A 13,002-nucleotide genomic window follows, 5' to 3' on the forward strand; every position below is an offset into this window, starting at 1 on the left:
AGGAATGTGGAAAACTATATTAAAGAAGTACCAAAAGGGGCAGTAAATGTGCCTGTGATCTCATCCAAGATGAAGAATGCATACGAAAGGTTTTACATTAAAAAAGGCAACATGTTCCCCAACAGTGCTCATCTTTTACTGACTGTCAAATTAAAGGATGCTTTTAAAAAAAAAAAGATTTATTTATTTTTATTGGAGAGTCAGATATACAGAGAGGAGGAGAGACAGAGAGGAAGATCTTTTGTCAATTGATTGACTCCCCAATAGGCTGTAGTGGCTGGAGCTGAGCTGATCTGAAGCCAGGAGCCAGGAGGAGCTTATTCCCGGTCTCCCATGCGGGTGCAGGGTCCCCAGACTTTGGGCAATCCTCTACTACCCTCCCAGGTCACAAGCAAGAGGCTGGATGGGAAGTGGGGCCACCAGGATTAGAACTGGCACCTATGTGGTATTCCGGCACGTGCCAGTTGAGGACTTTAGCCACTAGGCTACCATGCCGGGCCTAAAAGATGCTTTTATTATGTTTTAAAGATTTGTTTTTCACTTATCTGAAAGGTAGAGTTAGAGAAAGAGAAGGAGTGATAGAGTAATTTTCCATTCATTGGTTTACTCCTGAAATACCTGCAAAAGCCAGAATGGTGCTAAGTGAAAACCAGGAAGCAGAGCTACTTCTGGGTCTCTTACATGGATGCAGAGACTGCAACACTTGGGCTGTCTTCCACTGTTTTCCTGTGCATGTTAGCAGGGAAGTGGATTAGGGCAGCCAGCTCTTGAACCAGTGGCCTTACAGGATGAAAGGGTTGCGGGCAGAAACTAAACGTGCTATTCCACAGTGCCAGCCCCATATAGTTTTTAGTTTTTCTTTATTGTTTTTGTAGCTAGGAAGACAGTCACTAATAATTAAATAAAGTCTGTCTAGAAATGAGTTAGTTGTTAATAAAGGTATAATGAAACCAGCAATGTAATTGTTAACAGTGTAAGCTTACACTCAGGAAAACTATTAGAAAGAATTCTAAATTGATGGCCGACTATCTGAAGGTATCAGAGGACAAAGAGAAGTTTCTGTCAGACTGCTGAACATTAAATGGAAAATTATACTCTGATTTGTCTGGAAGATGGTACCACCACTTGGTGGTAAGAAAACAACCAGAATGATGAAAAAAGGGCTAAAAATATGGTCTCTAGTCAACGGATCAGAAATATCTAGAATCTTATTTAATACACTTGTTATTTCTGTTTTGCTATATTTCTACCTTCAATCCTTTTAGCCTATTGATCTTTGTAGGGACGATGGAGTATAGTGTGTTAGCTATTGGAATCACTGACTGTTGTTCATCGCCGTTACTAGGACCTGTTAGATGTTAGTGGTAGGAAGGCGTTGGCAGTCCTCATCTAGTCAGTGAAAGAACATTTTCTACTCTAACAAAAGGTATTTAGCCTTTTTTGTAATACTTTTAGTGAGGGCAGTTAATTGTCCTATCTCTAGACATGTGTGATTAAATATATATATATATTTTTTAAAGATTTTATTTTTTATTTTTTTATTACAAAGTCAGATATACTGAGAGGAGGAGAGACAGAGAGAAAGTAGAGCTGCCGGGATTAGAACCAGCAGCCATATGGGATCAAGGCGAGGACCTTAGCCACCAGGCCATGCTGCCAAGCCCATGATTAAATATTTTTAAATCCTTGATTTTGCCCTTTCAGTAAATTGAGTCTGTTCTTTTGACTTGTCAAAATTGTCTTTTGATGATTGTCTTTCAAATCCGGGTTATTTATTTGCTAATTCACAGCTCATATTATGAACAATGAAATTGTTAATCTTGGCATATTGAAGTTTTTCATACAGTTAAGTATGTTTCATATGAAACATGAGAGTCATTTTTCTCCCAAACTAAATATAATTATCTTTATAAGCCATTAATACAATAAGTATTAGAAAGGGATTAATTTTAGATTTCCTTGTAATTTTTAATTATATTTATTTATTCATCATATCCCATAAATAAGTGGAAGTTTATTTTAAAAATTTCATAAAGGAAAGGAAAGATAATTATATCAAAATATTAAAATTTATCATTAATCAAAGGAAAATAAATTAAATTTTACTGATAATATTTCTCACTCAAAAATTAGAAGAACCCAGTGCTGGTGAGTAAAGCTTTAGTATTAAAAAAAAATAAAAAGCTGTTAGTATGAAATGAATATGTTTTGTAATTTATAAATATACCTGTAATTTAAACTGTTAGAAAGTACTTTAATATTATGCATTGAGATCTTCAAAACTGTTCATGGCCTAAAATTCTAGTTTTGGGGGGTAATGTTTGTTAATGAGACAATTTGAAAGGGCTATCTTTATATTTGTGATAGTATTATTCAAATGAGCCAAACAAGATCCTGAATATACACACAATGAAATTTTTTAGATTGCATGCAAAATTCTGTGCATGGCTATTTTACCCCTGAAGATCTTAGGCTGTGTCTTCATAAAATTATGAAAAATATCCTTGTTTTTAAATACTGAGACCTATTGCTTTTCATCATTGCTGCTATTCATGCAAAAGATTTTCTCAAAAAGAGGTTATGCTAGAGAAAGGACCAGAAGGAAATGCTATCTGTAAAATTATCTGCAGATGGTAGGAATATGAGTATTTTTACTCTCATTTCTGCTTTTCTATATCTTTCAGATATTTTGTAATGAGTGTACACTACTTTTGCAGTGTTAATAAAAAATTACCAAAAATGTCAACTTGACGAGCTTACACTGTGGAGTCAAACAGCTCTCAGGGAAACCTCTGCGAAAAAGTGAGAAGAATTTGAAAGAATATGCAGTAGTCATAAAATGCTCGACTTTTAAACTGAACCCTGGTTGATGAATGACTTGTGTTTTCTTCCTCATTTCATACCATCCAGCAGGCCCCCTGTCCCCTGTAGTAGAAGGAGCCCAGGATTTACCAAGTCCCGTGCCACTCTCTTGTGTGGCCTGGGCACATGAAGTTCTTTGAGCCTCAGTTTCCTCCATGGGGATTGTAATGCTCTGTGTTGCAGGCAGGAACTCTATCAGACGATGAATGCAAAGTGCTGAATAGTTTCAGGCTCCAATAGTGGCCGTAGTAGTGTTTGGTGCATTTGTGACAGGAAGCGTTGGAGGGAATCATTGAGAATGTGTAGAAGATTATATGAGGGTCTTCAAAAATTTTATGGAAAAAGCTTACACTTGAATTTCATTATATTTTGCACCAAAATAAGCTTATACTTTAAAGCAGTTTTCCACAAGCCTTTGCAAGTACCCCCATATAAAAGGAAGACAGCTTCCTATTTCCTTACCCCTGGTTAGCTTCATTGCTACTATTGTGACAAAGTTTGCCATAGAGGTGGATTTTAAAAGTTTTCCTCATACATTTATACTCGGCCTGCTTTTAATGTTTATGTTTTTTTTTTTCATTGTGTTCTTTTTCTAAAATCCTTGTTCTTTACCCTGTCATGCACGAATTGTGTGAATTCAACATTTTTTCTCAGGTATTTCTCTAGGTAGTCTCACTGCTTTGTTAGAAAAACAGAACTCTAGTTAAATGAATATTACCTATTGAAGATTTCATTATGATTATATTGTAATTTATTAATCAGACTTAAGCTTTGAGGTGTCTCAAAAAGTTTTAGTCCAAGTAAGTTATATTCTTTCAACTAATTAAGTTCTGTGTGCTTTTTCTATTTTTTTCATTTCGTTATTGAATACATGCTTTGAAGTCACAAATAATGTTTGGAAATTTATGTAAATATTTTTCAGAAACTAATGGAACGGATTCAGAGTCCTGAGTATTCAACAACTATGGATGTTGCACCTGTTATTTTAGCTGCTCATCGTAACAACTATGAAATTCTTACGATGCTCTTAAAACAGGATGTATCTCTGCCGAAGCCCCATGCAGTTGGCTGTGAATGTACATTGTGTTCTGCAAAAAACAAAAAGGATAGCCTCCGACATTCCAGGTTAGAAAATTAAAATTCTGATAAACACATAAGCGATGTAGTAAGGTTTATGTCAACAATATCAGGCTTTTCAGATTTAGGGGGGCTTTTTTTAATCTTTTTTTTATCCAGTTGCTTTTAGAACTTGGAATGCTAGGGTGACTTGAAATCTAAACTACTTCGCTTGTACATTCAAATGAATTCTGAATTTTTCAGAAATGTTGGATAATTCAGAAAATTCACTCAGATTGTGAATGAAATCTATCCATATTTCTGCTTGTGGGAACACAATTTACTCCCTAGAGGCAGAGTTCATTAATCCAAGAGAATTTCCAAGTGTGCAGATTTCTATCTTACTTAATGAATAAATCAAGACTATTTAACTAAATATTTGACCTGTTATGTCTCTAACACCCCCTCCAAAAATTTAAGTCAGCATTTCCTTACATTTAGTATCTCTTTCCATTTTCTCAGTTGAAAATGCTAAGACAGCTGATGAGTTACTGATTAAGAAATTACCCCATCTTTTACACATTAAGATCATACATTGGCTTATTGCAAAAAGGTATGGCTCTTGGCTAGACTTGAAAATCCAATTTCTGCATAAGCCTTTGCTATGGTTGGGATATGGCCTCCCCCTGCTAATACTCCTGCTGGAATTGGATTTCCAGTGTAATTAATGCTAGGAGGTGGGATCTTTGGGTCATGTGGCATCACTGCTGTGAATGCATTGGTGGTTTTTTCAGAGATCAAGTCATTTTCTAAAGACAGGATTAACTCTTACGAGAATGGCTAGTTCTTTCAAGGGCTAGTCTAGAAATAAAGCAGAACTGACATCTCCCCTCTGTCTCTTTCTTATGCATTTTCTTTTCTTCACTGGAAGCCAAGCAGATTCTGTCCCCCCTCCCCATAGATCTATGTATATATAGAAACATTTATGTATGCAACTGTTGAATAAATATATCTGAAATAGTATCAAGTTTAATATCTGCCGTGGGAAAATGTGACAGGACGTCCCAGATAGCCCACTGACAAACTACTTAGTTAAGGATTATTGTGTAATAATATACAATAATCCTTTGAAAAGATTTATTGATTTCTTATTTAAGAGGCAGATTTTACAGAAAGAGAAGGAGAGACAGAGAGAAATCTCTCATCTGCTGGTTTACCTCACCAATGGCCAGAACAGTCCGAGCTGATCTGATCTGAAGCTGGAAGCCAGGGACTGCTTCCCAGTCTCCCACACGGGTGCCAGGCCCAAAGACTTGGGCAGTCCTCTGCTGTTTTTCCAGGCCTTAAGCAGAACACTGGATTGGACGTGGAGTACCTGGGTCTAGAACTGGTGCCCATAAGGGATGCTGGCATTGTAGGTGGAGAATTAGCCTGCTGTGCCACCATGCTAGCCCCTACAATAAACGTTAAAACTGAAAACATCCATCTCTCCTTCCTCGCTTTAAGAATAGACCTTTGGTAGATTAATAGAGCTATTTCTGAGAGAGCTCTAAAAGGATAAGGTATTGCAGGCTAAAAGTCTACCATGTAATTATAGTAATTACAGTTTATTTGGAATCTGTAAATCTGGAATATCTGCAGAAGAATTTGAGGGAGTATGTTACTGATCTTTGAGAAAACAGTTGGAGCAAATGCTAGAGGGTCCTGACCAAAGTAATTTCCTGAAATTGCTAAGTAAAATTGTAGAAGAAAAGAAGGCTAACAGAATGAGTCAAAGAGAAATAGGAAGGTTTCTGAGAATTGCAGGTTGAAGAAGTGCTGAACTGGCAGTGAGGCGAGACAGTTTGTATTTCTAAGATGTTGATTTTTTCATTTCAAAGGTGGCTTTGTTGCAGCTGATGGTAATGACTAGGAGCAATGGTTTTGCCTAGAGTAGAGATAGTCGCCATTGTGAATTGTTTTCAATTTCAATATTTGATATATATGTGAGATTTCAAATAGCTTTTTTTTTTTAAAGATTTATTATTATTGGAAAGCCGGATATACAGAGAGGAGGAGAGACAGAGAGGAAGATCTTCCGTCCGATGATTCACTCCCCAAGAGAGCCACAACGGGCTGGTGCGTGCCGATCCGAAGCCGGGAACCAGGAACCTCTTCCGGGTCTCCCACACGGGTGCAGGGTCCCAAAGCTTTGGGCCGTCCTCGACTGCTTTCCCAGGCCACAAGCAGGGAGCTGGATGGAAAGTGGAGCTGCCGGGATTAGAACAGGCGCCCATATGGGATCCCGGGGCTTTCAAGGCAAGGACTTTAGCCACTAGGCTACCACGCCACCGGGCACCTCAAATAGCTTTTAAATAAATATTTTATTTATTAAAAGAAAAAGCATTGCAAATCATTGCCTTTGGGAGATATAGCAAAGTAATGAACAGTGAATTTACCAGTTTAATTTGCAGTAGTACTTTCCTTAGCCTGCACAGTGTATTTTTGATGATTTCACATTGAATTCTACTAAGCCCAAAGACATGTTATTACCCACTTCATCCTTAAGACAAAACAACTGGCACAATTTGACAACATAACTAGAAGAGGATTTAGCTGTTGCCAGAGTGAGTTATGAGGATGTGGGAATCTTAGGAAAGTGGAGTTCTTCTAGTGTAGTGGCAAGAAAATGATTTGAGAGGAATCTTATTCAGTGCCTGTGTCCTCAATAAATGTACAAGAGGGATATGGAGGTAGACAAATGACAGAGATGAAGATGAGGGTGAATTGGAAAAACTGAATAATATGAACCTCCAAAAAGTAGTTTTGGTATACAAAAGAATGAGTAGTTGCCCGTGAGATTTAGTTATTAATGATATGATGCTTTCATTTTCTTAGAATTTATAAAAGAAAATACTGGCTTTCTCTAACTTTTAAGTGGATTGTGTACACAGTTGGATTGCATATCCATAACTATTACACAATAATTTTCTTTCAAAGATAACAAAAAATCTTTTCACATTTGCTTAATGTATATTGGAACTTGGCACTCATTGTTTTTTCTTTTCTAAGAATTTTGAGTTATTTGTGGATAGTGGGAGAGTCCATTGACTCTTCACTTCACAAATACCCACAATGGTTGGGGCTGGAGCTCGGAGAGGAGGTCTCCCATGTGGGTGGCAGGAACAGAATGACTGCTTCCTTCTAGGGTCTGTACTGATGGGTGGCTAGAATCAGGTGGAAATCAAAAACAGGCACCCTTATGTACATGCCCCAAGTAAGCATCTTCTTTATATTTTTTAAATTTTATTTTTGATGATGTTTACATAGTTGAGAAGGATGCATGCCCCTGTGTTCTACTGGTTAGGGTGAGAAGGATTGAGGATTAGGGGAAAGTGGATAAGGCGATTTGTTTCCAATTTTCCTTTTCTTCTGTATCTGGGGAAAAGGAGAAGCTGCACCCAGCATCCTAACCACATCAGTACCTGGGGATGAGGAATGGCTACTGAATGTAATCCCAGGGTCCCCGATGTGGAGCCTGCTCTGAGAATACTGCTTGAAGTGGTTTCGGTAATCCTGAAATGCTGTTGATTTCATTGATCCAAGGATGAGGAAATCCTTCCAAGGTCCATTGGCCGACATAGTCCACCCTAGAGTCTCTGATTACCCAGATACTTGCTGTTCAGTGCTGCCCTTCATCCTCTGCTGTGGTACTCATGTCCTCTGCAGGCCCCAGTGGACAGCCACATCCTCCCATGTGCATCTGGGCATACTGTCTGCTGCACCATTTTCAGCAACTGAGGAAGCCCAGTTCTGACTCATGCACTCTATGGTCAGACCACAGTGCCTGTGTTTCTCCCCATTATTGGAGTTCTGAGTCCAGCAATTCAGTTTGTGGGGGTCTCCAAAGAAACTTTGTCTGACCCCAGACTTGACTCCTATGTACTGGGTCCGGCTTAGTCTGTCACTCACATCAGCCCACATACACACTGACAGTTGCAGTTGCTGGGTCAGTTCTGTCTCCAGCCTCATCTCTTAATGTAAACCAATGGATGCTGCGACCCAGCCTAACCCTGCCCACCATACACTTAGCCCTCATGTACACCAGCAGTAAGTGCAACCCAGTCGGGGTGACCCTCCAATAACCCTTACCAGGCCTGCCCCCAGCCCTGGTTCCTGTGCGTGCTGGTAAGTGCAGCAGACTTTTCCGATCTGTCCTGTGTCCCATTTGCTTTTGTATACACCAATGGGTACTGCAGCCTCGCTCAGCCCAACCGACCCCATTTTCCAGCTCACACTTACACTGTTGGGTGGTACAGCCTGTCTTGCCAAGTTCCCCACTAGCCCTGGTTCTCATGCTTACTGGTGGAAATTGTGTGCCCATTGAAGATCAGAGATGGGCTCTCAGTTTCCCTATTAGACCCACTCCCAACCCCAAATCTTGGGCTTTCCAGGTGGTTTTGGAGTCTAACTTGACAAGATTTGCCCTCATTCCCAGCACTTGCCAGCTGATGCTGCAGCAAAGCCCAACCAACCTGTACTAAATAAGCATCTTAACAGCTTCTTTTTTTACTAAGTTTTTATTTTAGACAAGTGATATGTGAATAAACCCTTCAATATTTGTAAATAATCTGCCTCCAAGAGCTGATGTTGTGGTGCAGTTGGTTAAGCTGTTGCTTTTAATGCTGACATGCTTATCAGAGTGTCAGTTCAAACCCTGGCTGCTCCACTTCTCACCCCGCTTCCTGCTGTTGTACCTGGGAAGGCAGCAGAGGATGGCTGAAGTGCTTGGACCGCTGCCATCAATTTGTGAGACTCAGATGGATTCAGATGGAGTTCCTGAATCTTGGTTTTAGTCTGGTTGAATGCTGGCTGTTGCCATTTGAGACGTGCACCGGCAGATCGATAGACAAATAGATAAATCTGTCTTTTTCCTCTCTCCCCTCCTCCCTCTCTTCTTCCCTCCTTCTCCCCACCCCACACCTTTCTTCCTTCCGGCCTCTCACCCTCACTGTCACACTACCTTGCACTTCTCTTTAGAGATCAATTTAGTGTTCCATGTTTGCTCCTTAATAGCCAGTATTCTTACTGGTTAGAAATATATCTTAATTGCAGGGTTAGACTGGCCACTAGGATCTCATCACTGTCTATCAGTTATATGTTAGAAATATCCTCTCCCAATATCTACCTATATAGATTCCATTTGTTTCCTCTTTTTTTTTTATTAAGTTGTGTTGTGTGTTGCTGATATTGCATGTACTGTTCTTTTCGTGGATACTCAAATATTGAGATTGAAAAACCATATGAATGTATTGATTTGAAAGAACTCTGGAGTGTTCAGTCTAATCATTCGCTGTTCCTACTGTATTTCTTTCTCAAACTGTTTAAAAAATTATTTTTCATGATATATTTCCTTTTTTAAAAAATCTCATTTCATTTTATAACACAGTTTCATAGGCTATGGGATTCCCCCATGCCTTCACCCCGTGGTAAATTCCTCCACATTGTGGCAGTATTGCAGTTCAAATCCAGTCATGAATCCTTCATTGCAGGCATGTACCATGCATAGAGTCCAGCATTTTATTGTCCAGATAAATTCAGCAGTTTCTTGGGGAGACCATCTCTGGTCTGAAAGCAGAGCTGGCAGAATATCATCCTGTCCAATGCCAAGCCACTACAGAACATCAACAACAATTTAAAACATTATGGAGTTAATTGACATGGTATTGAGTGACCAATATGGTAGAAAATGCAAGTTCTTAACCACATCCTGTGACTACTTCACTATTTTAGTTTATATACAACCTACACAACCGGCAGATACACCTTAAAATGGATATAGGGTACTATTCAGCTGTCTCATATCTATTTTCATTTTTATATTTAGCAGTTTATAGTATACATGCATAATTTTCACTGAACTTGGTAGATTTTGGGATAGTCCAAACTGGCTTATAACTCTAACAAGGCATAGGTCAAAAATTGAGGCACAAGACAGTTTTAGGAGGGGTGTGCAGAGAAATCTTCAATACCTTAATGAGGAGTAACTAATCTTTGTGTCCTACCTAGTAAGATATTTGGATATATTCCTAGGAGTGCTATTGCTGGATCATACGGTATGTTGAATTTGAGTTGTTTGAATATTCTCCATACTGATTTCCATAGAGGCTGTACCAGCCTGCAGCCCCACCAGCAGTGGAGTAGGGTTCCCTTTTCCCCGCAACCTCGCCAACAAGTGTTGTTGGTGCTTTTATTCATGTGGGCCAGTCTTACTGGCGTTAGGTGGTACCTCATTGATGTTTTAATTTGGATTTCCCTTATTGCCAGGGAACTTGAGCATTTTTTCATATGTTTATTTGCCATTTGGGTTTGTTCCTTTGTGAAGTGTTTGCCCATTTCCCGTGCCCATTTCTTGAGTGGCTTGTTTGTTTTGACATTTTGGTTGTTTTGTAGCTCTTTGTATATTCTGGAGATCAGCCCTCTATCACCTATGTCGTGTGTGAAGATCTTCTCCCATTCTGTGGGTTGCCTTTTTACTTTGTTGATTGTTTCTCTAGCTGTACAGAAGCTTCTTAGTTTGATGAGGTCCCAATTGTTTATTTCGGTCTCGATTTCTACTGCATTTGGAGTCTTTTTTAGGAAGTGAGGGCCTACCCCTAAGTGTTCCAGTGTGTTTCCAACATTTTCTTCCAAAAGTTTGAAGGTTTCTGGATGTAGGTTTAGATCTGTTATCCATTTAGATCTGATCTTAGTGTATGGTGAGAGATGTGGATCTATTTTTTTGTTTCTGCAGGCTATCAACCAGTTGTCCCAACAGCTGACAGTTTCCTGTCTGGTTCTAGCCCTTATTGGTCTCTGTCTATCTAATCTAATAATTTTTTTGGGGGGGAGGGGCTCCGGAGCGACCCTGATGGCCATTGCAGGAGAGGGTGGGGATCCATAGTTGGAGCTAAGTAAGGACCAGAGAAAGGTCCCTTCCCGAGTCCCGAAGGAAGTGTACTGTTCTTCTGTTTCTGAGGACCACTCAGGGCTCCCGGCTCTTGTTCCGATAACATTAGATACTGTGAGGAAGGATCTGGGCACCTTCCATCCCATATGGTAGATCCAGATGTGGGTGGGTGACCTCAGAGTTCTTGGCATACAAGGGTAGTCCAATTCCTTGTGGTCTCCTTGGCAGTTGGGATATATAGTCCTTGGTGCTCGTACTGATAGTCCTTGGTGAGGATCTAGGAGTCTCCAGGGTTGGGATACAAGCCTCCTCCTGTCCTCCTGCTCCACTCTGTGGTCCTCCCCTGTTCTGTGTATGTGACCTCCTGTTAAGAGGTTGTCAGGATCACTCTTGATTCTTCCTGTATGTCTTTATAGTTTTGCTAATGTCTGATGCTGATTCGAGTCTCTTATCTATAAGTTACCTGTTATATTCTTGATAGGTTATACTTAATGTCTTCCACACACATTCTAAGGAGGTGAAAGATTTCTCTGCTCTCCCGCCCCTTCACGGAATAACATAGGGTATTAAAATTGTTAGGTTTTACAATTCTTTGATGTAGATCATAAGCAATCTGACTCACATTGATTTTGGTTCATTGGTTACATCACAGTATCTTATTGCATGTGATACAGACTGCTTGAGGTTGAAATAGTATTACAATTCCACCCGCTTCATACATTATATGGCTGTCTGAGTGTCAAACTGATCTTGCATTCTTGGGATCAATCCTATGGGGCTGTAGTGGTAGCCACTGAATGTGTCACTGAATTCTGTTTGCTAGTATACTAAATATTTTTGTATGTCCATGACAGGTCTTGTTTGATTGCTTTGCTTTGTTTTATGTCTTTGGCATTCAGTATCAGGAGAACATTGATGTCATAAAATCATACTTGAAATATTCTTGTCTTTTTTAATTTCTGAAACAGTATTTTTAAATTTGTATTATTTCTTTTTTTATTTTTTTTTACAATCTTGACATAATTAGGGTAAAAAGGTTCAGGCGCTACAGGAAGATGGGCAAGACAATTAGTTCCGTATTGTTTCCTTAATATATCTGATGTAAAAGGGGATTTTAAGGGAGAAGCCCCACCCAGTCGCCCACCCACCCCAGGTCCCAGATGTGGGGCATGCTCCGAGGGTCTTGCTCAAGTGGTTTTGATAGTTCAACAGTTCTGAATTGCTGCCACTCTCACCACTCCAAGCACAATGAGGTCGTTGAAGAATCCACTGATTGACATAGTCTATCATAGAGTCTCCATTTGCTCAGTTTTTCACTGCCAACATATAGCTGAGGTGGTTGATTGACTTGTTCTGTCCTCTGTCTTTTGATGGTTAGGATTATGAGTCTGGAAGCTTGATTGAGGGGATCCCCAAAGAAACTTTATCTGAAGTGTTCCCAGACCAGATTCTTGTATGTACTAGGAAACACAGGGCCTGGCACAGTCCATTGCCCCGATCAGCTGGTGGTTGCAATTGCTGGGTTGGTTCTGTTTCCATCCCTGTCTTCCACTGGAACCAATGGGTGTCACAGTCCAGCCTGGTTCTGCCCAGCACATACAAAGCCCTCACACAAACCAATGTGGGCTGCAGCCTAGTCGGCGCGACCCACAATAACCCCCACCAGTCCCACCCCCTGCCCTGGTTTGCCAGTATGTGTGGCAGACTAGTCCAGTCTGTCCCACATCCCCTTCTGCTCTCATACATGTCAATGGATATTAAAACCTTGTTCCATCTAACCAGCTCAACTCTCCAGCCTTTACAGATATTGTTGGGTGTCTCTCAAGCCACCCCATCCTCTGTCCTAGTTTTCGTGCCCTCCCATGTGGAGTGGTAACCCAAGAGAGAGGAGCCCACTATTTCCCTCCCAGGCCACTCCTACTCCAGGATTATGCACTCTCCAGGTGGTTCTGTGGTTTAACTTAACAGAACTAGCCTCCAGTGCCAGCTTCTGCCAGCTGATGCTGTGGCTAAGCCCCAACAACCCTTACCCACTCCAATTCTAGATTGCACCAGTAGGAATAATCAGCCGAGCCTGTTTTTTCCCTGATCTGGTCCATATGAGGTGCACAGGTGTTGTAGCCCTGCCTAGTCTGGTCTGTCCCCATCCCAGCTCA

The 13,002-nt window shown here is 40.3% G+C and overlaps 1 protein-coding gene across 6 annotated transcripts in view; it reads left to right on the forward strand.

Moving 5' to 3' along the window:
- The window catches only part of TRPC1 (transient receptor potential cation channel subfamily C member 1), an 80,565-nt gene that overhangs the window by 19,470 nt on the left and 48,093 nt on the right, over nt 1–13,002 (forward strand). For 5 of the 6 annotated variants that reach the window (XM_058661394.1, XM_058661395.1, XM_058661396.1 and 2 more), the window contains one exon: nt 3,785–3,987. The exons of the other annotated variant lie outside the window; for it this stretch is intronic. In XM_058661394.1, coding sequence (XP_058517377.1) covers nt 3,785–3,987 — 203 coding nt within the window. The remainder of the gene's footprint in view (nt 1–3,784; nt 3,988–13,002) is intronic. 6 annotated transcript variants of the gene reach the window in all.

The sequence above is a fragment of the Ochotona princeps genome, chromosome 3 (assembly GCF_030435755.1).
Source record: "Ochotona princeps isolate mOchPri1 chromosome 3, mOchPri1.hap1, whole genome shotgun sequence".
Taxonomy (NCBI): domain Eukaryota; kingdom Metazoa; phylum Chordata; class Mammalia; order Lagomorpha; family Ochotonidae; genus Ochotona; species Ochotona princeps.